Raw genomic sequence first — 27,918 nt, forward strand, 5'->3', positions numbered from 1 at the left:
CATGCGGCAAGCGTGACCTAAAGGGCCGGTCCCACCTGCATGCAGCAAGCGCGACCTAACGTGGTGGCTTCACCCGTACGGCCTCGCGGGGCTGGTCCCACTTCGATCGCTGGAGCCGTATGGAGTTGTGCGCAGCTGTTCCCGACATCGAAAAACTGACACTGTCTTAAAATTCCACGCGGCATCAGCCTGCTGGCCCGCAGCTGCCTCGACGCCGTGTCACTCCCTCGACCTCCGTGTGGCTCCCGCTTCTGGTTTGGTCGCACTTGCCGCATGCAGGCGCATGCTGGTGGGACCGGCCCTTTAGGTCGCGCTTGCCGCATGCAGGCGCATGCTCGTGGGACCGGCCCTTTAGGTCGCGCTTGCCGCATGCAGGCGCATGCTGGTGGGACCGGCCCTTTAGGTCGTGCTTGCCGCATGCAGGCGCATGCTGGTGGGACCGGCCCTTTAGGTCGCGCTTGCCGCATGCAGGTCGCATGCTGGTGGGACCGGCCCTTTAGGTCGCGCTTGCCGCATGCAGGTGCATGCTGGTGGGACCGGCCCTTTAGGTCGCGCTTGCCGCATGCAGGTCGCATGCTGGTGGGACCGACCCTTTAGGTCGCGCTTGCCGCATGCAGGTCGCATGCTCGTGGGACAGGCCCTTAAGTAAAAGAAATAAGGCAGACGTAGAGAAATAAAAAGACAAAAACAGAAAGAAAAACAAAAGGTGATGATATTACCTGCCTCGCATCCCTCCCCACCCATCACCCAACCCGTATTTAGATTTAACTCCAAATGGTGTGTTGCACCATACTATCCTTGTAATAAATCAATGAATGGTGTCCATGTCTTTGAAAAATGCTCTGGTTTTTCTGCTAAGACGTGTCTAATATTTTCAAGATGTAACGTCTCAAGGCATTAACTCCTTGTCTCCTCTCCGTGCAGGACGTCTCCTCACCGCTGGATGAGCGGCACCAAGGAGCGCATGTTGATCAAGGTGACGGACCGGGAGCCCAGCTACCTGCTGCACCAGGGCAATGGCACCATGGAGAGCCAGCCGGGGACAAGGCCGCGCCGGCCCTCGGGGCACCAGCTGCCCCACGCCCACAGCTTCGCCTCCGACAGCGACCCCCAGGTCTACTTCACCGAGCGCAAGGCCTCCCCGTACCTGAAGAGGGCCGAGCACATCGGAGGCTGCTCCCCGGTGCTGGCCCGGGGTGAGCCCTATCACTCGCCCATCCACTACCAGCACCGCAAGTACTCCTTCGAGTCTCAGCCCTCGTCCCCCCGCTACGGCTACGAGCCCCCCCTGTACGAGGAGCCGCCCGTGGAGTACCAGGCCCCCATCTACGACGAGCCGCCCATGGAGGTGCACTGCGAGGGGGTGGTCTACAAGGCTGCGGGCTCGCCGCAGATGTCCCCCGCCCGCAAGCCCCACCCCATGCTCCACTCCCCCAAGCAGGGCCAGAACTCCCCCTACCAGCACCTGGTGCTGACCAAGCAGAAGGGCTCGGACAAGTCGATGAGCCTGGAGTACAGCCCGGCCGGCAAGGAGCTGGTGAAGCAGCTGGTGTACGTGGAGCAGTCGGGCTCCAGTCCCAAGTACAAGACCAGCACCAAGCACCGCTACTCGCCCGGTGCCAGCTCCACCATCTCCTACACCCTGCAGCACAGCCCCTCGTCGCTGGTCCGCGACTTCCACCGCTCGGCCGAGTCCAGGTCGGCCGACTACAACGGGCTGGAGGAGGCGGAGGCCAGGTTTGCCCAGCAGGGGGGGCAGCCCGCCCACGAGGATTCCATGTCGTGGTCCAGCCAGCACGACTCGCTCTCCTCCATGGGCCACTCGCCCAGCACCAGGAAGAGGAAGAGCCGGAAGCCCTCGCTGACCCTGGAGGTGTGCGGGGCAGTGGGGGAGAGCTGCGGGGAGCCGCCCCCCGCCCCGGTCTCCGAGCGGCTGCCGTCGGCCGAGGAGGAGGAGGAGGAGGAGGAGGAGAGGCCGCAGTCGCAGCCGGGGGCGGCGGAGGGGGAGAGCCCGCGGGGATACCCGGAGCTGCAGGCCCGACTGGCCAGGGAGGTGCAGCAGCTGCACCACATCAAGCAGCGCAGCAGCTGGGACTCGCAGAAGGAGGTGTCGGGCTACGAGAGCGACGGGGCGCTGCCCCTGCCCATGCCCGGCCCCGTGGTGAGGGCCTTCAGCGAGGACGAGGCGCTGGCACAGCACGACAACAAGCACTGGAAGAGGAACACCTTCGAGAAGCTGGGCTTTCCACAGGTGCTGCTGGAGAAAAGTGTCTCGGTGCAGACCAACCTGGCCTCACCCGAGCCCTACCTACACCCCTCACAGGTACCTAACGTCCCCAACGTACGCTCCCTCCAACCCCAGAGAAACCCTAACACCCGGCTAAACCCCTCCTCAACCTAGAAAGAACGTCTGCCCATTTATGTTACCGCCATGCTGTCATAAAAACAAGAAAGCAGACTATTATCTAAATGGTGGCCGACTAGGAAAAGGGGAGATGCAGCGAGACCTGGGTGTCATGGTACACCAGTCATTGAAAGTAGGCATGCAGGTGCAGCAGGCAGTGAAGAAAGCAAATGGTATGTTAGCTTTCATTGCAAAAGGATTTGAGTATAGGAGCAGGGAGGTTCTACTGCAGTTGTACAGGGTCTTGGTGAGACCACACCTGGAGTATTGCGTACAGTTTTGGTCTCCAAATCTGAGGAAGGACATTATTGCCATAGAGGGAGTGCAGAGAAGGTTCACCAGACTGATTCCTGGGATGTCAGGACTGTCTTATGAAGAAAGACTGGATAGACTTGGTTTATACTCTCTAGAACTTAGGAGATTGAGAGGGGATCTTATAGAAACTTACAAAATTCTTAAGGGGTTGGACCGGCTAGATGCAGGAAGATTGCTCCCGATGTTGGGGAAGTCCAGGACAAGGGGGTCACAGCTTAAGGATAAGGGGGAAATCCTTTAAAACCGAGATGAGAAGAACTTTTTTCACACAGAGAGTGGTGAATCTCTGTAACTCTCTGCCGCAGAGGGTAGTCGAGGCCAGTTCATTGGCTATATTTAAGAGGGAGTTAGATGTGGCCCTTGTGGCTAAGGGGATCAGAGGGTATGGAGAGAAGGCAGGTACGGGATACTGAGTTGGATGATCAGCCATGATCATATTGAATGGCGGTGCAGGCTCGAAGGGCCGAATGGCCTACTCCTGCACCTAATATCTATGTTTCTATAAAGCCATACAGCACGGAGACAGGCCCTTCGGCCCAACTCATCCATGCCAACCACATGGGGCGGCACAGCGGTAGAATACATGCCTCACAGCACCAGAGACCCGGGTTCGATCCTGACTACGGGTGCTGTATGTACGGAGTTTGTGTGTTCCCCCTCTGACTGTGTGGGTTTCTTCCGGATGCTCCGGTTCTTCCCACACTCTCAATGCGACAAGGTTTGCAGGTGAATTGATTTTTGGTAAAATTGTAAATCGTCCCTCGTAGAATAGTATGGGGCGATCACTGGTCAGCGCAGGCTGAGTGGGCTAAAGGACCTGTCTCCACGCTGTATCTCTAAAGTAAAGACCAAGATGCCCCATCAATGGTCATCCCATTTTATAACAGCATAAGTGACAGGAGCAGTGTTAGGCCAATCGCAAATTGTATTTAGCCAATCACCCTCTAAACCTTTGTTTAAGAAGGAACTGCAGATGCTGGAAAATCGAAGGTACACAAAAATGCTGGAGAAACTCAGAGGGTGCAGCAGCATCTGAAGAAGGGTTTCAGCCCGAAACGTTGCCTATTTCCTTCGCTCCATAGATGCTGCTGCACCCGCAGAGTTTCTCCAGCATTTTTGTGTACCTTCTAAACCTTTCCCATCCATACACTAGGACAAATATTTAAAAATTGCTGTGATATTACCTGCCTCAACTCTTTCCTCTGGCAGCTTGTTCCATTAACCCGCCACCTTCTGTGTACGTAAATTGCCCCTTTGGCTCCTATTAAATCTTTGCCCTCTCATCTTAAACATGCAGCCTCCAGCTCTTGATTCCACTACACTTGGAACAAGACTGTGCACTCTGTAATGCTCTATCTATGATACTCGAGTTGACCTTGTTGCATTGATGTATATCTGATCTGTTTGGATGGCGTGCAAAACAAGGCTTTTCAATGTACCCTGTACTCAACCCTTGTCTGTCACAAAACTAAATGTATTCCCCTCATGGTTTTGTATAACTGTACACTTCAGTCTCCTGCAGTCGAGCATTTTCTAACTACCGACTACTCCACTGCCGGCAGCAGAGGCTGGTGAATGTTAGCCCTCCTGATATTAATGGAGGGGGGGATTCCATGACAGTAATGCCTCTGAATATCTGGGCTTTAGTTTAGTTTTCGAGATGCAGCATGGAGACAGGCCCTTCGGCCCACCACGTCCACACCGGCCATCGATCGCCCATCGATTCACACTAGTTCTATGTTATGCCACTTTTCAACTTCCTACATACAAACCAGGGGCTATTTACAGAGGGCCAATTAGCCTGCAAACCCACATGTCTTTGGGGTGTGGGAGAAAACCGGAGCACCCGGAGGAAACCCAGATGGCCAAAGAGAGTACATGCAAACTCCGCACAGACAGCATCCGAGGTCAGGATCAAAAGCGAGTCTCTGCTGCTATGAGGCTGCCCGCTGTGACACTGTGCCGCCATAATATCTGGGGTGATAACTGGATTTCTCAGTTTTGATGACCTTCATTACGTGTTACCACTCTGAGGTTTGAGTGGGTGAGTGGTTGAGGGGAGTGAACGTTTAGGTGAAGAGTCTTGACCTGAAACATCCAATTCCCTCCACAGAGTTTCTCCAGCTGCTCCCTTGAACTTTTCTGTGTGATACGTGGAATAGCCATAGACACAAAAAAAGATACAAAGTACTAGAGTAACTCCGCGGGTCAGGCAGCATCTTTGGACACCATGTAGAGGTGGCATATTGGGTTGGGGCCCTTCTTCAGTCTTCCATCTCCTCCTCCCTGCCACCTACTCTTCAATCCGTTTTGTCCCACACCTCCTGTCTTTTCATCGCTGGCCTTTCATCGGCTTATTCAACGCCCCCTTCCCTCCCCCAATCACCTGTATCCACCTTTTACCTGACAGGCTTTGTCCTGCCCAAAGATCCTCTAGCGAGCAAGATGGTCCACTCGACGAAAAAGACGTAGTACGGTCATGGGCAGATTCATGGGTCATTTTCGGCCCCATTTCCGTAACCGGCTTCCGTCTCCGCACCAAAGATCCCGTAGCGGAGCAAAGATACTAGCGCGGAGACGGAAGCCGGTTACGGAAACATCCTCGTAAAAATAAAAGTTATTTGGTTCAAAATCTTCTCCTCATTTTCAGAATTATAATTTATTAACACAAACTGTTCCCCCGCAACGTTGATTACACTGCGAGTCGGGTCGGGTCGGGTCGGGTTACTGAAATGGATGAAAAAAAGGCCCACGTTCCGCTCCGTTGCGTACTACACGTCAGCCCATTGCATTTAGCAGGAGTGGTCTATCTTGCTCCGCTATAGGATCTTTGGTCCTGCCCTTACAGCTTTCTCTCCCCACCACCCCACACCACAATCTGTCTGAACGTCACCTATCCATATTGTCCAGAGATGCTGCCCGACCCGCAGAGTTACTCCAACATTAAGTTCTGCATTTATTTGTAACCCAGCATTTACAGTTGCTTGTGTCTACGGCCATTTACACAATGTGGCTACCAGGTGGCTTATGCATGAAGGAAACAAGCTGATGGATGAGAGGCTGCAGAGGCAGGTTTTGTGGTGGTGTTCAGGAGACATTTCGCCAGGTGCATGGATAGGAAGGGTTCAGAAGAACGAACACAGCAAATGGGTCTGTCTCCATTTTAAAATCCGATCTGCACGCACAAATTGGGCTGAAGAGCCTGTTTTGGTGTAGAAACAAGGAACTGCAGATGACGGTTAATACACAAAAGGACACAAAGTGCTGGAGTAAAGCAGGTCAGGCAGCATTACTGGAGAATATGGGTGACGTTTCGGGTCGGGACCCTTCTTCAGACTGCAAAAGGGTCTCGACCCGAAACGTCAACTATTCCTTCGCTCCATAGATGCAGCCTCACCCGCTGAGTTTCTCCGGCATTTTTGTCTACTTTCATCATCGTTATCATCATCATCATCAAAATCCTGGAATCCCCCCTCCCCCATCAACATTGTGGGCACCTCACCACCACTAGGACTGCAGGGCTTCAAGAAGGCAGTTCCCCACCACCCACTCAATGGCAATTATGGATGGGCAATGAAATGCTGGCTCTACCTGTGAAGCCAATATCATTGCGTTGATTGAAAAAACATTGGATGATGCTAAAATAAGTTTAGAAGTTGGGAGGTAGACACAAACTGCTGGAGTAACTCAAAGGTAGACACAAAACGTTGGAGTAACTCAGCGGGACAAGCACCTTGTCCCGCTGAGTTACTCCAGCGTTTTGTGTCTACCTTCGATTTAAACCAGCATCTGCAGTTATTTCCTATACATACTGCAGAAGTTGTGAGGTCATGTTGCAGTTGTATAAGGCGTTGGTGAGACCGCATTTAGAGTATTGTGTTCAGTTCTGGGCACCATGTTATAGGAAAGATGTTGTCAGGTTGGAAAGGGTACAGAGGAAACTTACGATGATTACACAAAAAAGCTGGAGAAACTCAACGGGTGCAGCAGCATCTATGGAGCGAAGGAAATAGGCAACGTTTCGGGCCGAAACGTTGCCTATTTCCTTCGCTCCATAGATGCTGCTGCACCCGCTGAGTTTCTCCAGCTTTTTTGTGTAACCTTCGATTCTCCAGCATCTGCAGTTCCCTCTTAAACAAACTTACGATGATGTTGCCAGGACTAGAGGGTGTGAGCTATCGGGAGAGGTTGAGTAGGCTGGGACTCTATTCCATGGAGCGCAGGAGGATGAGGGGTGATCTTATAGAGGTGTATAAAATCATGAGAGGAATTGATTGGGTAGATGCACAGTCTCTTGCCCAGAGTAGGGGAATTGAGGACCAGAGGACATTGGTTTAAGGTAAAGGGGAAAAAGTTTAATAGGAATCTGAGGAATTCCTTTTTCACACAAAGGGTAGTGGGTGTATGGAACAAGTTGCCAGAGGAGGTAGTTGAGGCTGGGACTATGGCAATGTTTGAGAAACAGACAGGTACATGGATAGGACGGGTTTGGAGGGATATGGACCAAACCCAGGCAGGTGGGACCAGTGTAGCTGGGACATGTTGGCTGGTGTGGGCAAGTTGGGATGAAGGGCCTGTTTCCACACTGTATCACTCTATGACTCTATGAGATGTGCATTTAATCTCTTCCTTTGCTATTGTGGCATGGTGGTGATGCTGCCTCGGTAATTGTGACCTGAAAACAAAACACGCTGTTTTAATTTACAGCTAATTTTGCAATTACTGAAATTTCATTATGAGGGCATTTTATTCTACTTGATTTGCATGCAATTAGAGATATATTTCAGGTTTCCCAAATTTCAAAATTATGATGTGAAAAGTAAAACATAATAATCGAATACGTGGTCTGAAGAAGGGTCTCGAACCCAGAATGTCACCCATTCCTTCTCTCCAGAGATGCTGCCTGTCCCACTCCAGCTTTTTGTGTCCATACTTGATTATAATATGGTTTGGAGTAGCCCTTGTCTCAGGGGTAATAGTAACATCTTCTTAATGGAATGATCTGTTTATCTGACAGCTGGAAGCAGGAAATATGCTTGGTTTATTTATTTTAGGGATAGTACGTATTTTAGAGATGCAGCGAGGATTCATGTCCCATGGGCCCACCGTTTCCAGGGCAACCAGCGATCACCCGTACACTAGTTCTATGCAATATCAGTTTTGCATCCTACACACTGGACAATTTACAGAAGCCAATTAACCTACTAAAAGCGCACGTGTGTTGGTCGTGGGAGGAAACTGGAGTGCCTGGAGGGGACCCACACGGTCACGGAGAGAACGTACAAACTCCATACAGACAGCACCTGTAGTCAGGATCGAACCATGTTCTCTGGCGCTGTGAAGCATAAACTCTACCGCTGCGCCACTGTTTTTATTCAAACAGTGTTTACTTGTCCCACTTTACGAGGTAATTCACGAATTCTCCTGAGTTTTCCCCTCGCAGAATGTTCGTAACAAGTCCGTAGGAGTCCGTAGAGATATCGTAAACCAGCCGTAGGTATCCGCCCGAGTATCTTTTTACTTGTGGACATTTTTTGTCATGCTGGAAAAAACGTCCCGACTTACCTGATGCCCCGAGTACCCACGGCTGGCATAACGAGCCGCTACGACATATCTACGGCCTCCTACGGACCCGTTACGGACATTCTGCGAGTTTGAATCAAGGGGAAAACTCGGGAGAATTTATGAATAACTCGGGAGAATTCGTGAATTACCTCGTAAAGTGGGACAGGCCCTTTACTCAATTTACTTGCAGGAAAATTCCCTCTCGCTGTTTGTAAATTGTCTTTCAAATTCTGAATTAGCAGATGGTTTGACATTGCAATGGTATTGTTGATATGCATCTGATTCTTAGTTCAGTTCAGTTTGTTGTCACGTGTACCGAGGTACAGTGAAAAGCTTTTGTTCCGTGCTATCCAGTCAAAAGAAAGACGAGACATGATTACAATCGATCCATATACAGTGTGCAGATACATGACAAGGGAATGACGTTTAGTGCAAGGTAAAGCCAGCAAAGTCCGATCAATAGACAATAGACAATAGGTGCAGGAGTAGGCCATTCGGCCCTTCGAGCCAGCACCGCCATTCAACGTGATCATGGCTGATCATCCATAATCAGTACCCCGTTCCTGCCTTCTCCCCATATCCCCTGACTCCACTATCGTTAAGAGCCCTATCTAGCTCTCCCTTGAAAGTATCCAGAGAACCGGCCTCCACCGCCCTCTGAGGCAGAGAATTCCACAGACTCACCACTCTCTGTGTGAAAAAGTGCTTCCTCGTCTCCATTCTAAATGGCTTACTCCTTATTCTTAAACTGTGGCCCCTGGTTCTGGACTCCCCCAACATCGGGAACATACAAAGGATAGTCCGAGGGTCACCAAAGGGGTAGATAGTAGTTCAGCACTGCTCTCTGGTCCTTAAAGACAGTATAACATAGAAGCAAAATGTTTTTGCTCCACTGGTCCATGCTGTGTTTATTCATCTCATCAGCATGGTGTGCAGTTCTGCTTGAATGTAGGTAGTCCTGGTCACCCCATCACAGTAAGGATGTGGAGAGTGTGCAGAGGAGGTTCACCAGGATGCTGCCTGGATGATATTAGCTGCAGGTAGAGGCTGGAAAAACGTGGGTGTTTTCTGTGGAGACAGAGGGGAGACCCGATTACAGTTTCTAAAATGAGGCGAGGCATAGAGATAGGGGAGAGAGTGAGCACCTTGTTCCCCAACACTAGAGGGACACAGCTATACGGTGAGATTGGGAACATTGAAGGGAAATGAGCAGGGCAAGGTTTTTACACAGAGGGCAGTGAGTTTTTAGAAGGCGCTGCCAGGGGTGGAAGTGGAGGCAGATACGATAGTGGTGTTTAGGAGGCTTTTGGATTGGGACATAGGGAATAGAAGGTACGGACACGTGCAGCAGAGGAGATTAGTTTACCCTGGCATCATGTTTAGCACAGACATTGCTGCAACCTGGGCTTCCTAAAAGGACACAGGACAAGTCCTGGAGTAACTCAGCGGGTCAAGCAACATCCCTGGAGAACATGGATAGACTTTAGAGATACATCGCGGAAACAGGCCCTTCGGCCCACCAAGTCCGTGCCTGTACATTAACACTATCCTACACACACTAGGGGGGGGGGGGGGGGGGGAGATTGCAACCTTCACGTGGTCCGCCCTGTATCGACGAATGCAATCAACCTGGCGTGCAAAATCAAATAAGATCAAATACAACAAGTTGTCCTACAACTTTAAGCTGTGCCCGTCAGACGCAAGAAGAACAAGACAAAGACACACTAGGGACAATTTACACTTATGCCAAGCCAATTAAGTCCTGTAAGTCCTTGGAGTGTGGGAGGAAACTGGAGCACCCGGAGAAAACCCACACGGCCACAGGGAGAACGTACAAACTCCATTCAGACAGCACCCATAGTCAGGATCGAACCCGGGTCCCTGGCGCTGTAAGGCAGGAACTCTACTGCTGCGCCACTGTGCCACCCCTATACCTGATATAGGTGATGGATCGGGTCAAGACCCTTCTTCAGACCTACCGGCTTCAGATCTGTGATTCCCAATGGCCTCATCACAGCCTCTCTTGCCCAGAGTTAGGGAATCGAGAACCAGAGGACATAGGTTTAAAGTGAAGGGGGAAAGATTTTATAGGAATCTGTGGGGTAACATGGAACCAGTTGCCAGAGGAGGTAGTCGTGGCAGGGACTGTCACAACGTTTAGACAATAGACAATAGGTGCAGGATTAGGCCATTCGGCCCTTCGAGCCAGCACCGTTTGATCATGGCTGATCATCCCCAATCAATACCCCGTTCCTGCCTTCTCCCTGACTCCGCTATCTTTAAGAGCCCTATCTAGCTCTCTCTTGAAAGTATCCAGAGAACCTGCCTCCACCAGGCAGAGCATTCCACAGACTCACAACTCTCTGTGAGAAAAAGTGTTTCCTCGTCTCCGTTCTAAATGGCTTACCCCATAATTCATTATGGATAGGATAGGATAGGTTTAGAGGGATATTAGCCAAGCGCTGTCAGCTGGGACGAGTGTAGCTGGGACATGTTGGCCGGTGTGGGCAAGGTGTGAAGAAGAGTCTGTTTCCACACTGCGTGGCTTCTTAGCCTCCGTGTGTGGAGATGCTAACTCTCTCCCTGTGGGCCTGCCTCTGGGATACCCAGATGAAGTAAATGTGGACATGAAATACACATCTCCCAGCCGAGTGAGTGGCCAATGCATCTAGCCCTCTCGTGCACAACATAACCTGTGAAGGACATCACCTTGTAGCATCTGAGGCTTCATTGTGCAAAGCAAGGAATTGTGGATTTTGAATGTAAGCTTTTCTGCATGGGCGAATATATATCCTGAGTTTTCTGTACTTGAAATAAAATTGCATGGCATGTCACCTCATTTATTACAAGGAGAATTTGTTACAACTAACCAATGTGCTAAGTTGCTATAGTTACCGCAGATGGTGCAACATCCAGAGGAATACTAATGGGAGGTTTCGATATTGGATGAAAACTTTAACCACTTCAGATCTTGCTGTGTTCCTTCCTTTTTTATAAGCTGTCGTTCATTGTTCTCTGTTTAATGCAATTTATCAAACAGTGGTCCGGTAATTTTTATTTTGCTGTTTTCACATTTAGTTTTCTCGTCTTTTTCCGTGCGTTCTCATGTCATGAGCCTTAATTAATCTCGCCGAATAATTTACACCTTTTGAAACATAAGGGCTTAGTTTGTCTCGAATGAGATTGTTCTCCGCGTTCCTTTCTCATCAGATCCCGCCATCTGCACCATTTGTCTCCCCCGCTCATCACCTCGAGCCTCGGATACCCTCTCCAACCAACCTTCTCCCTCCTGACTCATCTGCCAATGAACCTCTCCTTCCCTGGCTCCACCTCTTGCCCCAACCCTTCCCCTCGCCTCTCTCCGCCAGCCGTCTCCCCCTCGACTCCCATCTGTCTGAAGACGGGAGTGGCAAGATGGCCCGGCTGGTTAGGGCTGCTGCCTCACGGCGCCAGTGACCCGGGTTCAATCCCAACCTTGGATGTTCTCTGTGTGTGGAATTTGCACGCTCCCCCCGTGACTGCGTGGGTTTCCTCTGGGTGCTCTGGTTTCCACCCACATCCCGAAGACGTGTGGGTGTGTAGGTTAATTGTGCAATAATTGTGGTAAAGTGCGCAGAGATTGGGTGAGATAACATAGAACTAGTCTTGCTAGTGAGGGAGTGCAGCGTAGGTTTACAAGGTTAATTCCCGGGATGGCGGGACTGTCATATGCTGAAAGAATGGAGCAGCTGGGCTTGTACACTCTGGAGCTTAGGAGGATGAGAAGGGATCTCATTGAAACATATAAGATTGTTAAGGGCTTGGACACGCTAGAGGCAGGAAACATGTTTCCGATGTTGGGGGAGACCAGAATCAGGGGCCACAGATTAAGAATAAGGGGTAAGCCATTTAGAACGGAGACAAGGAAACAGAGAGTGGTGAGTCTGTGGAACTCTCTGCCTCAGAGGGCGGTGGAGGCAGGTTCTCTGGATGCTTTCAAGAGAGAGCTAGATAGGGCTCTTAAAAATAGCGGAGTCAGGGGATATGGGGAGAAGGCAGGAACGGGGTACTGATTGGGGATGATCAGCCGTGATCACATTGAATGGCGGTGCTGGCTCGAAGGGCTGAATGGCCTACTCCTGCACCTGTTGTCTATTGTCTATTGTGTGAACAGGTGGTCGGCATGGACTCGGTGGGCCGAAGGGCCTGTATCCATGTTGCATCTCTAAACTAAACTAAACTAAACTAAACTAAAAAGATGGCAGAGTGCAAAGTAACATTCTATGCGCATCCGTCAGTGAGCCTGAATCCTATTCTCAAGAGATCCTTCATTCTGTTATGTTTCCATTTCTCACTGCAGTTGTCCTCATTCCCCAATAACATCAGCATTTCAGAAAGCGATTCTAAAGATTTTCCTCAGAGGGAATCAGTCAAAACTGTCCAGAGATTGTCCTCTCAGGATCTTAGTCCTGGCAGAGTGAAGTGATTCCTATTGAAATAGCCACCCTCCCATCCTCGGGCCACAGAGCAGACCGTTTGGCTTCTTGTGCCTGTGCTGGCTGTTTGAGTCTCTCTGCCTCGTCCCATGCAAAACTTCCTCTGTAAACAAGGATCCAATTGCCTCCTGCCAGTTATTGTTGAATCTGCCTTCAATTCAGGGCCTTTCAGATACAACTCAACACATTCTGTTATTTCTCAAGAGATCAGGATCAAGAGTTGTTGACCCGCTGAGTTACTCCAGCACTTTGAGCTATTTTTATCCAAGAGTCTTCAATTATGTCATGTATTGACAACGGAAGAATGAAATTCTTACTTGCAGCAGCATATAACAGACCTGCAACACTATACACATAGGTAGGAAGGGACTGCAGATGCTGGTTTAAACCAAACATAGACACTAAAAGATGGAGTAACTCAGTGGCACAGGCAGCATCTCTGGAGAGAAGGAATGGGTGACATTTCGGGTTGAGACCCTTCTTCACGTTTCGGGTCGAGACCCTTGTTCAGACTGAAGAAGGGTCTCGCCCTGAAACGTCACCCATTCCTTCTCTCCAGAGATGCTGCCTGTCCCGCTGAGTTACTCCAGCATTTTGTGTCTACCTTCGGTAGTATATAATAACTAGTTAGCACTGGTTAGCTAACTGAATGGTTAGTTAGCACGCAACAAAAGCTTTTCACTGCACACGTGACAATAAACTAATGACAATGACTAAACCAAATTTAAATAAATTAATAATACTTGTGCAAAAAATTAAGCCAAAGTGTTTAGTGCAGGAAAAGCCGGTCCATAGTTCGTAGTTGAGTTTGTGTTGCCTAGTGTGCAAGAGCTTTTCCATCTGTGCACAGATTATTTTGGCAATCACTTCAAATCGGGTTTCTATCAGTGAAAATATGCAGGTAGACTCGACCCATGTAGAGTCACAGAGTCATACAGCACAGAATCAGCCCATCGATTCAAATCATCTATGTTGAACAAGATGCCCAGTTCCCTTTAGCCCACATTCCTTTAAACCTTTCCTATCCATGTGCCTGTGCAAATTTATTTTAAATATTGTTCTTATATTTTTTAAATATATTCAGGGCAGCACGGTGGCACAGAGGTAAAATTGCTGCCTCATAGCACAATAGACAATAAACAATAGACAGTAGGTGCAGGAGTAGGCCATTCGGCCCTTCGAGCCTGCACCGCCATTCAATTGTTAAGGATTGTTAAGGGCTTGGACACGCTAGAGGCAGGAAACATGTTCCCGATGTTGGGGGAGTCCAGAACCAGGGGCCACAGTTTAAGAATAAGGAGTAAGCCGTTTAGAACGGAGACGAGGGGATCCAGCCCTATCTAGCTCTGAGTCTGTGGAATTCTCTGCCCAGAGGGCGGTTCCGGTACTGATTGTGGATGGCAGAGAATTCCACATTGAATGACGGTGCCACTCTCTGGGCTGAAAAAATACTTTCCTTGTCTCCGTCTATTCTAAAATGCTTATCATGGCTGATCATCCCAATCTTACCCCGAGTCCTTCGGTTCAATATTCCAGGGCTCCGCTATTTTTAAGAGCCCTATCTAGCTCGCTCTTGAAAGTATCCAGAGAACCTGCCTCCAGCGCCCTCTGAGGCAGAGAATTCCACAGACTCGCAATCACAAATTTCTCACGTTCAAATTTAAAATAAATAAATAAATAAAGTCACGGACCATTCAATTCGCCCGAGGCTTCCAGATCTCCTCCTCCACAGTTTTCTGTCGGCGGGTTTCCCGTAAAGAATGAGAATAAGTTGGCTTAGACTCTTAAGCACACTATTTGAAATAGCAAACTGCAGAACATTTGACATTCATGGATGGAACCAAAATCTGCAGGTGTTGGAAATTCAAAATAAAGCAAAAATTGTTTTAGAGGTGAGTAAAAACCATGAGGGGAATATATAAGGTGAATGCATAGTCGTTTTCCCGGGATATGTGATTCAAGAACTAGAGGTGATTCAAGAACTATTGGTTTAAAGCAGGGGTGTCAAACTAACGGCCTGCGAAGGGGTCCAATCCGGCCCGCGGGATGATTTGGGTGAAACATTTAGTTCAGTTTCTCCTGTGCAGATGGTGTGATAGGTGAAACACGGCGGTGGTCCCAGCACCGACCCCTGTGGCACTACTCACACCTCCCACCCTCACCTCTTGCGGCCCTGTGTCCGTCGGCCACTCTGTCCACACCCCATGGAGTTTTAACCCCGGCCCGGAGCCAGGAGCGGACCGGGTGAGTGGGGGCATTGGTGCCGCTTCCGGAGCCGTGGGGATGAATCTCGGACTAAGGCTCCGCTCCAATGCCCGACCCCCGGTTCACTGTTCCTCACCTCTCCCGGACCCCAGCTGGGTACAGAGCTCCTGGGCCGGCCCGCATTCCTAGGGGGGGAGATACGGGAGGAGGGGGGGGGGGAGAGAAACGCTCCCCGGGCGTTGGGATGAAGTTGGGATGAAGGGCCTGTTTCCATGCTGCAAGACTATGACACACTGTAGAAAGGGTGCAATTGCTCTGGAGATGATCCGGGGGCGATTTATGAACCTATCGGCAGGGCTGGAATATTTTTTTCACGTTAAAGAAAGATTTGATAACCGGGATTGTATTCTCTGCAGCAACGGAGGTGAAGAAAAAACTTAGTTGAGGTGAATAATATTATGAGAATAGGACCTGTTTTGCTTAACAAAGTGTGTAGGAAGGAACTGCAGATGGTGGTTTAAACTGAAGATAGTATAGACACTAAAAGCTGGAATAACTCAGCAGGACAGGCAGCATCTCTGGAGAGAAAGAATAGGTGATGTTCTGAGTCGAGACCTTCAGACTGAAGAGGTTGAAAAACAGCCATAAAACACAATGACTGGAGATGTGTGTTATCCAACTAAGGGCAGAAATCACAATCATGTGTTCATCTTTATTGACGTGACACCATAATAAATATTACAGAAAAAATAATGAATGAGGTGGCACGGTGGTGCATCGGTAGAGTTGCTGCCTTGCAGCACCACAGATCCAGATTGGATCCTGACTATGGGTGCTGTCTGTACAGTATTTGTACATTCTCCCTATGACCACATGGGTTTTCTCTGGATATTCCAGTTTCTCCCACATCCGAAAGAAGTGCAGGTTTGTAGGTTAATTGGCTTCTGTAAATTGTCCCTGGTGTGTAGGATACAACTGGTGTAGGGTAGATTGCTGGTCGGTGTGGACTTGGTGGGTCGAAGGGCCTGTTTCCATATATATGTTTTGCATATATATCTTAATTTCATTGAACCACATACTTGGCTGAATATGTGGCATTATTTTTGTCTTGTTTCGATCGTCAAAGGGTAAGGTTGATTGATTTATTTGTGCAGAACAGTGATGGAAGTCCGACTCCTCTTGCCTTGTTTCTACGTTTTTTTCTCTATAACAACATGAATTATAATCTGATTTCCATACATGAATATACTAAGGTAATTTATGTGCTGCACCTGTTGATCAGAGCCTGGCTCTACTGTGGAATGTAATTAGGAATGTAATTTAGCCTAACCTTATTCATACCTAATCCAATTTAAAGCATAAATGGTGCATTCAAGTGTAAGTTAAAAGACTCGCTAAAATATGCACCAGATTGCACAATTTCGAGCACAATCTCCCCACTTTGGGAGATGATGGAAAAACAAATAGATTTGGACGAAGAAGTGCAGTGAGATGGTTACTATCATAATTTACTCCAAGTTGATAAATGTTCAAGTCAATGTAAACGTGATGAAACACTGATGGATGCAGGGTATCAACATTAGGCATGCAAAGGTACCGCTGGGAACTGGAGGTGTGGAAGTAGACATTATAGTAGACTTGGGAAGTGATAGCTATGTTATCGATCGGGCACTGTGGGAGGACTGAAAACGGAATAAGGTAAAATGCACTTTGAGGATTGTATCCCTGAACATAATCAAAACCACTCCAGACAGTTGGATGTTTCAAGGCAGAGGTCCAAGCAGGTGAATTTGTGGTCATCGAGGAGAAACTAGAGCCACTCATGAGTAGAGAGACTGCCCAAACATTAGGTGTGCTACACATTGGGATAAATGTCAACTCACTGAAGTCCTGTGAGGACTTAAAGGAGGAGTTCAAGCCAGGATTTGAAGGCGTTGGAAAATTTGCATGATCGCCAAGTCAAACTGAAGATAGACCCAAATGTTAAGACTGTAGTACATGCAATAAGAAGAACTCCGTCTGGATGAAGAGAAAAGGTTGAGGCCAAGATGCAAGAGCTCATTGAACAGGATATTATTGAACCTATTAATGAATCGATGCCATGGGTCAGTGCAGTTGTAGTAGTACCAAATCCAAACAGAGAGATAAGACTTTGTGTGGACATGAGATGAGTAAATGAGGCAATGATATGAGAAGGGGCACCACAGCTTTTAGAAATGTTTGAATGGTGCACTGACTGGCTGACATTTTTAAATTTTGTTGTACATGGTTCATGTTACAATGACAATAAAGAAACTATTCTATTCTATTCTATGCCTACTGTCGATGTGACCCTACAACAGCTACTGAATCTGCAAGCACAATATTTTCAAAGCTAAACCTAAAATGGAGTTATCATCAGTTGGAGTTGGGCCCAGAGTGAAAGAACATAACTATTTTTGTCACACATTGCGGACTCGACCGATATACGAGGTTGTTGTTCAGAGTCAGTGTCACAGTGTCAGTCTGAAGAAGGGTCTCGACCCGAAACATCGTCCATTCCTTCTCTCCAGAGATGCTGCCAGTCCTGCTGAGTTACTCCAGCATTTTGTGTCGACCTTCAATTTAAACCTGCATCTGCTGCTCTTCCTTACGCAAACTGCATTTCAGATGTTGAAACAGAATTTGATGAGTGTCCATACATTGGGATACTATGATCCAAAAGCACCAACCCAAGTTATTACAGAAGGTACACAAAATTGCTGGAGAAACTCAGCGGGTGCAGCAGCATCTATGAAGCGAAGGAAATAGGCGACGTTTCGGGCCGAAACCCTTCTTCAGACTGATGGGGGGTGGGGGGGGAGAAGGAAGGAAAAGGGGAGGAGGAGGAGCCCGAGGGCGGGCGGATAGGAGGGTGGGAGGAGACAGCTAGAGGGTTAAGGAAGGGGAGGAGACAGCAAGGGCTAGCAAAATTGGGAGAATTCAATGTTAATGCCATCCGGACGCAAGGTCCCCAGGCGGAATATGAGGTGCTGTTCCTCCAATTTCCGCTGTTGCTCACTCTAGCAATGGAGGAGACCCAGGACAGAGAGGTCGGATTGGGAATGGGAGGGGGAGTTCAAGTCCTGAGCCACCGGGAGTTCAGGTAGGTTATTGCGGAACGAGCGGAGGTGTTCGGCGAAACGATCGCCCAACCTGCGCTTGGTCTCCCCGATGTAAATCAGCTGACACCTAGAGCAGCGGATGCAGTAGATGAGGTTGGAGGAGATGCAGGTGAACCTTTGTCGCACCTGGAACGACTGCTTGGGTCCTTGAATGGAGTCGAGGGGGGAGGTGAAGGGACAGGTGTTGCATTTCTAGGGGTTGCAACGGAAAGTACCCGGGGAGGGGGTGGTACGGGAGGGAAGGGAAGAATTGACAAGGGAGTTGTGGAGGGAGCGGTCTTTGCGGAAGGCAGACATGGGGGGAGATGGGAAGATGTGGCGAGTGGTGGGGTCACGTTGGAGGAGGCGTAAATGGCGGAAGATTATGTGTTGCATTTGCCGGCTGGTGGGGTGAAAGGTGAGGACTAGGGGGACTCTGACCTTGTTGCGAGTGCGGGGATGGGGGAGAGAGAGCAGTGTTACGGGGTATGGATGAGACCCTGTTGTGAGCTTCATCTATGGTGGTGGAGGGGAATCCCCGTTCCCTGAAGAATGAGGACATTTCTGATGACCTGGTATGGAATGTCTCATCCAGGGAGCAGATGCGGCGTAGGCGGAGGAATTGGGAGTAGGGGATGGAGTCTTTACAGGGGGCAGGGTGGGAAGACGTGTAGGTTTTACAGATGCCAGTCCAGTGGGACGTTCATGCTGACCGGTATGACATTGAGTTTGAGTTGTGGACAGTCCACAAACCGTCTGAGACAATCTATTCCCCTCCATCGAAACCGTGTGCCCGGATTGAGAGCCGGGTGCTTAGACTCCATGGTGCGAATGCAGAGTGATCCACATCACTATAGCTGACTCATTATCCAGATTGCTGAAGGTAGACAGGCGGCGAAGGTCTACACTGGAGACAGAAGCAGAATCATTTGTAAGATTTCTTGCAGTACACTCTACACCAAGAGCAATGAGAACCAGGGAAATAGAAGAAGCGTTGGACAAGGATCCAGTACTTCAAGATGCTAGAGAGCAGATGCAAAGAGGTGACTCTGGGAGGGATGTCCGCACAGGGCAGATGCATCTATTAGAGATAGATCTAATCATCTATCAGAGATAGACCTGGCAGTCACAGTGGCGCATTGGTAGAGTTGCTGCCTCACAGCGAATGCAGCGCCGGAGACCTGGGTTCCATCTCGACTCATGGGCCTGTCCCACTTAGGTGACTGCAGGAGACTGCGCAGTTGCTACGTGTTCGCGGTTGGTTGCCGGGGAATCGCCTTCATAGTCGTGAGGAGTTCCTTCATGGTCGCATTCTGGGAACTAGGCGCGGCCTCCTTATGGTCGCCGCAAATTTTTCATAATGCTTAAAAATTAGAATGAAGCCGCCGTGGAGAGTAGCGAGAATTCTCGAGCCTTAGGTGGGCCGCCTGGAGGTCCTAGTGGGTCGCCAGGATCTCGAAGGTTCTCTCAGGTTCTCGTAGGTTGTAGCCGGTGCTAACCGGTGAATTTCAATGGCTCATTGGGGAAAGAAAACGCAAGCAGTAGTTTTCAGAACCAAGGATAACCGAGCGGTAATGTTAAATATCCGCCGAGCTTCACAGCCATATATCTCTGGCTTCTTAAAAATTGTTTCCACTTCTTCTTCTCCCCCCCCTCTTTTAAAGGACTTACCGTACACTGTGCTTTAGCCGTCTTCATTACAGCGCCAACCTTCCTGTTCATCGCGGTGTGTGTCTGTATCACCTTGGCTTTGCACCCTGTGAACTTCATTCAGACAGCGCTCCCCCTGCTTGCCCTGTCCCCCGCCTGCATAACGGGCTAGTGAAGGATGTGTGTGTGTGTTCACTCTGATAGTCGCCGTTCCAGTTGCCAGTTTTTCAGGCGACTGCCGGCAACTTGACAGTCGCCTAAAAAATCGCCCAAGTAGGACAGGCCCTATATTAGGGTGCTGTCTGTGCGGAGTTTGTACGTTCTCCCCGTGACCTGCGTGGGTTTTTCTCCGAGATCTTCGTTTCCTCGCACACTCCAAAGACGTGCAGGTTTGTCGGTTAATTGGCTTGATGTATGTGTAAATTGTCCCTAGTGGGTGTAGGATAGTGTTAGTGTGCGGGGATCGCTGGTCGGCGCGGACCCGGTGGGCCAAGGGGCCTGTTTCCGCGCTGTATCTCTAAACTAAAGACGAACTATGCACAACTGGAAGGCGTATGCTGAGGGGAAACAGGATCGCAGTGTCAACAAAGCTGAGGCCAAGGAGGATCACGTTGGCTCACAAGAGACATGGAAGAGCCAGGAGAACGGAGGATGAATCAAACATAGTGTTTATGTTCAATGTCTGTGAAGTGTGTGTATTATATTCGGAGCAAGGTGAGTAAGTGACCAGCACGGGCTGGAATGGGGGCAAGAATCTGACTGTCGGAGGAGCTCGACAAGTTGAGCAGGATCTGTGGGGGGAAAATAATTGTTGCCCGTCAAAGTCCATCAGCAGTTTGTTTTTGGCCCTGCCTTCCTGACACTGATACTGGGTTATTGGTTAAACGCTCGGGCAGCTTACAACCCAACAAGTATCAACATTGAATTCTGCCACGTTAAATAACATCGAACAACTCCATCCCCGTTCTCTCCCGCTCGCTCCCTCCACCTCCCCCTCCCCATTCTCCCCACACACCACCTTCCCATTTCACACTCTTTACCTGGACTCGCGCTGACCTCCCCCTCCTCCTATGTTCCTTCCTCCAGCTTCACAATTTGTAACTCTTCAATCCTTCTGTCTCACACCTTTTCCTTTCACTTCCAGCCTTTGTTTCCACCATTTACCTACCAATCCCCCCTCCCCTTATCCCGTATATCCACCTATTACTTGCCCAGGCCTCTCCCCTCTTCCAGCTTTCTCCTCCTCCTCCACCATCAGTCTGAAGGTGGATATCAAGCCGGAACATTGTGTATCCATGGTCCTCATTGATGCTGTCTGAGTTGCTCCAGCACTCTCTGACTTAAATGTGCAATTTATATATCTGCTGGCCGAGGTCAGGATAACGCTCCCTCCGAATCGGCAGCAGCAGCCGCTGTCAAATGTTTTCTTTAGGTGGATGATTTGTGAGTCATGTTATTGTGTGCATTGGTGTGGTCCTTGTTTTACGTGGGTGGAGATCCACTCGAGCAGCTTGTCAAGCAAGCTGCAGTGGAGGTGAAGATGAGAGCACAAATCTGGGACATTTTGTGCTTCAGAGCAAAAGTGTTGGGGTTTGAAACCAGTTCAGAGAATGCTGGAAATACTCAGTGAAAGCCCTGTCCCACGGTACGAGTTCATTCCAAGAGCTCTACCTAGTTTGCCCTGATTCCAACTCGGAGATTTACGGTAATGGCCACTCGTCGGTACTCGGGCCTCTCGTGGACATTTTTCAACATGTTGAAAAATCTTCACGGGTCTTCATAGAAACATAGAAACATAGAAATTAGGTGCAGGAGTAGGCCATTCGGCCCTTTGAGCCTGCACCGCCATTCAATATGATCATGGCTGATCATCCAACTCAGTATCCCGTACCTGCCTTCTCTCCATACCCTCTGATCCCCTTAGCCACAAGGGCCACATCTAACTCCCTCTTAAATATAGCCAATGAACTGGCCTCAACTACCCTCTGTGGCAGAGAGTTCCAGAGATTCACCACTCTCTGTGAAAAAAGTTCTTCTCATCTCGGTTTTAAAGGATTTCCCCCTTATCCTTAAGCTGTGACCCCTTGTCCTGGACTTCCCCAACATCGGGAACAATCTTCCTGCATCTAGCCTGTCCAACCCCTTAAGAATTTTGTAAGTTTCTATAAGATCCCCTCTCAATCTCCTAAATCCCGTGCTTACCTGCCGTTAGCGAGTCTTCCCGAGTACCTGCCGTTAGCATTACGAGCGCTAAGAGACGTCCCCGAGCTCCGACGTCCCCGCTACGTTCATTCTCCGTGCCTACCACGAGTTTGATTTTTTTTTCAACTCGGGAGAGCTCTTGGAATGAACTCGCACCGTGGGACAGGGCTTAGAGTCTCACACCATCGGTGAGGAGAGAAACAATTGGCCATGTTTCAAGTCCGTCTTGTCACCAGGGCAAGTGGTTAACTATCCTTGCTCTCTGCGGATGCTAATCGACCTGCTGTGCGGACTGGAATGGTTTCTCAGTGGGTATGCAAATGGGAGGTGTCAGGTTCTCTGAAAGGTTCTCTGAAAGACTGATGATTCATTTCTCTTCCCCCGCAGTCGGAGGACCTGGGCACGTGCAGCCAGTACGATGTAGGAAGGCAGAACCGGAGCATGATGCCCAGCGCCAGCTGTGTCTTCCCCGGCTTCATGCTGAGGAAGCCCTCGTCGGAGACGGACATCGAGAACTGGGCCTCCAAGCACTTCAACAAGCACACGCAGGGCATCTTCCGCCGCAAGGTGTCCATCGCCAACATGCTGGCCTGGAGCAGCGAGTCCATCAAGAAGCCCATGATCATGACCGCCGACCGCAGCGTGAAGAAGGAGGCGTGCGAGGTCTTCAAGCTCATCCAGATGTACATGGGGGACCGGCGGACCAAGGCGGACCAGCTCAACGTGGCCCTGGAGATCGCCACCAAGGGCTGGAGCATGCAGGGCCTGAGGGACGAGCTCTACATCCAGCTGTGCCGGCAGACCACGGAAAACTTTCGATACGAGAGCCTGGCCCGCGGCTGGGAACTGATGGCCATCTGCCTGGCCTTCTTCCCCCCCACCCCCAAGTTCCACTCCTACCTGGAAGGCTACATCTACAGGCACATGGACCCCCTCAATGACGCTAAAGGTAAGCCTCTGCTAACCCCAACATCTCTCAACTCAGATCACAACAAACCTTATTCATTACTTCATAAGTGAATTAGGCCATTCGGCCCATCAAGTCTACTCCGCCATTCAAATGTGGCTGACCTATCTTTCCCTCTCAACCCCATTCTCCTGCCTTCTCCCCATAACCCCTGACACCCGTACTAATCAAGAATCTGTCTATCTCTGTCTGAAAAATATCCATTGACTTGGCCTCCGCAGCCGTCTGTGGTAATGGATTCCACAGATTCACCACCCTCTGACAAAATAAATTCCTCCTCATCTCCTTTCTAAAAGGACAACCTTTAATCCTGAGGTAGCACACTAGTGGAAACATCCTCTCCACATCCACTCTGTCCAGGCCTTATTAAATGCTCTCTAAAGTGCACAGTGCACTAAAAGTGGCATTCAAATCTCAAATGACAGGTAGCTACAAATCTCGGCCACACCCTACATCTTGTCCCCGTCCTCTCTCCCCTGTGCCCAAATGAACACCACACATTACGCTTGGCAAGCCTACAACCCAACGGTGAACATTGAACTCTTCAATGTTAGATGACCACAAAACCCTCCCACTCTTCATTCTTCCAAAACACGCTCCCACCCCTTTATCCATCCCCTCTCCTGTGCCCCACCTGGACACATTTCTCCCCTTCCACCTACATTCCTTCCTCTAGTCTCACAGTTTGCAACAAAGATCCTATAGCGGAGCAAGATAGACCACTCCTGCTATATACAATGGGCTGACGTGTAGTACGCAACGGAGTACATTCATTCCAGTAACCCGACCCGACCCGACTCGCAGTGTAATCAACGTTGCGGGGGAACAGTTTGTGTTAATAAATTATAATTCTGAAAATGAGGAGAAGATTTTTACCAATTAACTTTGATTTTTACGAGGATGTTTCCGTAAACCGGCTTCCGTCTCTGTGCTAGTATCTTCGCTCCGCTACGGGATCTTTGGTGCGGAGACGGAAGCCGATTACGGAAATGGGGCCGAAAATGACCCATGAATCTGCCCGTGATCGTACTACGTCTTTTTCGTCGAGTGGGCAATCTTGCTCGCTAGAGGGTCTTTGGTTCACAACTCTTCAATCCTTTTGTCGCGCATCTTCTGTCTCTTCCTCCCTGGTCTTTGCCCACCAGCAGCTGCCTATCAAAACCCCCTCCTCACCTGTGCCGACCTGTTACCTGTCTAGTTTTTGTCTCGCCCCACCTCTCTTCCAGCTTTATTCCCCCCCCCCCAACCACAATCAGTCTGAAGAAGGGCCCCCTCCCGAAACCTACCCATGCTCTCCAAGATGCAGCCCGACCCGCGAAGTTACTCCAGCACGTTGTGTATTTTATTGTACTGAAGGTATCGTACACAGTTAATACGAAACTGAGGACCGACTTTCTCACTCAGAGGGTGGAGGGTGTATGGAACAAGCTGCCAGGGGAAGTATGTAGGACGGAACTGCAGATGCTGGTTTAAACCCGATAAGACACAAAATGCTGGAGTAACTCAGCGGGACATGCAGCTTCTCTGGATAGCAGGAATAGGTGACGTTTCAGGTCGAGAGCCGTGTTCGGACTGAAGAAGGGTCTCGATCCGAAACGTCACCCATTCCTTCTCTCCGGAGATGCTGCCTGTCCCGCTGAGTTACTCCAGCATTTAGTGCCTATCTGCCAGAGGAAGTAGTTGAGGCAGGTACTGTAAAAGCATTCAAAAGATAATTGTACAGGTATATGGATATAGAAACATAGAAAATAGATGCAGGAGGAGGCCATTCGGCCCTTCGAGCCAGCACCGCCATTCATTGTGATCATGGCTGATCGCCCCCAATCAATAACCCGTTCCTGCCTTCTCCCCAAATCCCTTGATTCAACTAGCCCCTAGAGCTCTATCTAACTCTCTCTTAAATCCATCCAGTGACTTGGCCTCCACTGTGGCAGGGAATTCCACAAATTCACAACTCTCTGGGTGAAAAAGCTTTTTCTCACCTCAATCCTGAATGGCCTCCCCTTTATTCTAAGACTGTGGCCCCTGGTTCTGGACTCGCCCAACATTGGGAAAAATCTTCCTGCATCTAGCCTGACCAGTCCTTTTATAATTTTATATGTTTCTATAAGATCACCCCTCATCCTATGAAGGGGTGAGAGGGATATGAAGGGTCGGGAGGGATCTGGGCCAAACGTGGGCAAATGGGACTGGGTTAGATGGGGCCTCTTGGTCTGCGTGGACAAGTTGGGCCGAAGGCCTGTTTCTGCGCTCTGACTCATTTTAGTCCACACATTACTTTACCTTTACCAGCTCCATCAACATCAGTTAGCTCTCCATATTATTTATCATACACTGGCTGTTGGCAATGCTTGATGCTTTAATATCAAATGTAAGCAGTCTTCTACATAGATACGTAACAACTGATCCCAGACCAGCTGCTCCAGTATGTCCCCCAAATGGGATGGGGGGGGGGTGTAGAGCAGGGCGAATTCAGGCCTACTTTTGATCGATTGATTGAAAGATACAGAATGAATGCAGTTGGGGGTCCTTGTTCATCAGTCAGTGAAAGTAAGCATGCAGGTACAGCAAATGGCATGTTGGCATTCATAACACGGGGAGTTGAGTATAGGAGCAAAGAGGTCCTTCTGCAGTTGTACAGGGCCCTAGTGAGACCACACCTGGAGTATTGTGTGCAGTTTTGGTCCCCTAATTTGAAGAAGGACATTCTTGCTATTGAGGGAGTGCAGCGTAGGTTTACAAGGTTAATTCCCGGGATGGCGGGATTGTCATATGCTGAGAGAATGGAGCGGCTGGGCTTGTACACTCTGGAATTTAGAAGGATGATAGGTGATCTTATTGAAACATATAAGATTATAAAGGGTTTGGACACGCTAGAGACAGGAAACATGTTCCTGATGTTGGGGGAGTCCAGAACCAGGGGCCACAGTTTAAGAATAAGGAGTAAGCCATTTAGAACAGAGATGAGTAAACACTTTTTCACTGGGAGAGTTGTGAGTCTGTGGAATTCTCTGCCTCAGAGGGTGGTGGAGGCCGGTTCTCTGGATACTTTCAAGAGAGAGTTAGATAGGGGTCTTAAAGATAGCGGAGTCAGGGGACATGGGGAGAAGGCAGGAACGGGGTAGTGATTGGGGATGATCAGCCATGATCACATTGAATGGCGGTGCTGGCTCGAAGGGCTGAATGACCTACCTATTGTCTATTGTCTATTGTCTAAACATGGACCAGAAATCCAATAGCAAAAATCTGTAGTGTCTGAAAATCTGAAATAATGACATACCCAGAGAGAGAAACAAAGTCAACAGCTAACATGACTTCTGTTTCTTGCGAGTCATGAGCTAGCTGACCTGCCGAGTACTTCCAGTATCCCCTGCTCCCTGTTTACTGATGACCGCAGGTGAGGTTTGAATGAGTGCTCTTGACATCAAGGCAACATTTGCACCATGAAGGAATCGGAATTAAAAGTGAGACCAAGCGTAGGCTTGGCGATCGCTTCGCCGAACACCTCCGCTCGGTCCGCAATAACCAACCTGATCTCCCTGTGGCTCAGCACTTCAACTCCCCCTCCCATTCCGAATCCGACCTTTCTGTCCTGGGTCTCCTCCATGGCCAGAGTGAGGATCACCGGAAATTGGAGGAGCATCACCTCATATTCCGCCTGGGCAGTCTGCACCCTAGTGGCATCAACATTGACTTCTCTAATTTCAGGTAGTCCCTGCTTTCTCCTCCCCTTCTCAGCTCTCCCTCAGCCCACTGTCTCCGCCTCTTCCTTTCTTCTCCTCGTCCCCCCCACCCTCACATCAGTCTGAAGAAGGGTTTTGGTCCGAAACGCTGCCTATTTCCTGCGCCCCATAGATGCTGCCTCACCCGCTGAGTTTCTTCAGCATTTTTGTCTACCTTCGATTTTCCAGCATCTGCAGTTCCTTCATGAACATGAATAAAAAGCAATGTAGGAACCAACAGAAGCGCTTATAGGTCATGGAACAGAACAGTACAACACTGCAACAGGCCCTTCGGCCCACAATGTCTGTGCCAAACATCATGCCTAGACCAACTCTTATCTGCCTGCACATAATCCATATCCCTGCGTATCCATGTACCTCTCCCAGCAGGCAAATGGTACAGAAGTGTGAAAACACCCACCTGCAGATACAGGGACAGTTCCTTCCCAGCTGTTATCAGGCAACTGAATCATCCTACCACAACCAGAGAGCAGTCCTGAACTACTATCCACCTTATTGGAGACCCTCGGACTATCCTTGATCAGACTTTGCTGGCTTTACCTTGCACTAAACATTATTCCCTTATCTTGCCTCGATACACTGTAAATGGCTGGATGGTAATCATGTATTGTCTTTCTGCTGATATGATAGCACGTAACGAATGCTTTTCATTGTACCTCGGTGTACGTGACAATAAACGACACTGTAACTGTGCCTATCTAAAAGTCTCTTCAACACCACTATCGTATTTGCTTCCACCACCACCCCTGGCACCACGTTCCAGGCCCCCACCACACCAAACTTGTCCTGCACATATCCTGTGAACTTTGTCCCTTTCACCTTAAAGCGATGCCCTGGAGTATTTGATATTTCTATCCTGGGCCGTGCAACTGAGCCAGGGTTGGTGCTTTGCTCGAAGGCCATTTGTTCCGCTTCACAGAAATCAGGTTCGGTGCTTCAGCACAAGGTTCAACTTCACTTGCCAGTACTGGGATATAGAGACGGAAAATGCAGCAAGACCTAGGCAACGCTGAAACACAGGCCTGAAGAAGGGTTCCATCCCGAAATGTCCCCTATCCAAGTTCCCCACAGATGCTGCCTGACCCACTGAATGACTTCAGCACTCTGTCCCTCTTTGATAGTCGGCATAGTGTCGCAGGGTTCACATTTACAGACTGCTGTCTGTGCAGAGTTTGTACGGTCTCTCCGTGACCGCGTGGGTTTTCTCCGGGTGCTCCGGTTTCCTCCCACGTCCCAAAGACGTGCGGGTTTGTAGGTTAATTGGCTTCGG

The 27,918-nt window shown here is 49.5% G+C and overlaps 1 protein-coding gene across 7 annotated transcripts in view; it reads left to right on the forward strand.

The window, feature by feature from the left end:
• The window catches only part of arhgap39 (Rho GTPase activating protein 39), a 621,406-nt gene that overhangs the window by 306,540 nt on the left and 286,948 nt on the right, over window positions 1–27,918 (forward strand). For 4 of the 7 annotated variants that reach the window (XM_055648964.1, XM_055648973.1, XM_055648957.1 and 1 more), the window contains 2 exons: window positions 925–2,323; window positions 22,326–22,887. In XM_055648964.1, coding sequence (XP_055504939.1) covers window positions 925–2,323; window positions 22,326–22,887 — 1,961 coding nt within the window. The remainder of the gene's footprint in view (window positions 1–924; window positions 2,324–22,325; window positions 22,888–27,918) is intronic. The other 3 variants (XM_055648998.1, XM_055648981.1, XM_055648989.1) reach the window with 1 other exon arrangement.

This window comes from Leucoraja erinacea, chromosome 2 (assembly GCF_028641065.1).
Source record: "Leucoraja erinacea ecotype New England chromosome 2, Leri_hhj_1, whole genome shotgun sequence".
NCBI lineage: Eukaryota > Metazoa > Chordata > Chondrichthyes > Rajiformes > Rajidae > Leucoraja > Leucoraja erinaceus.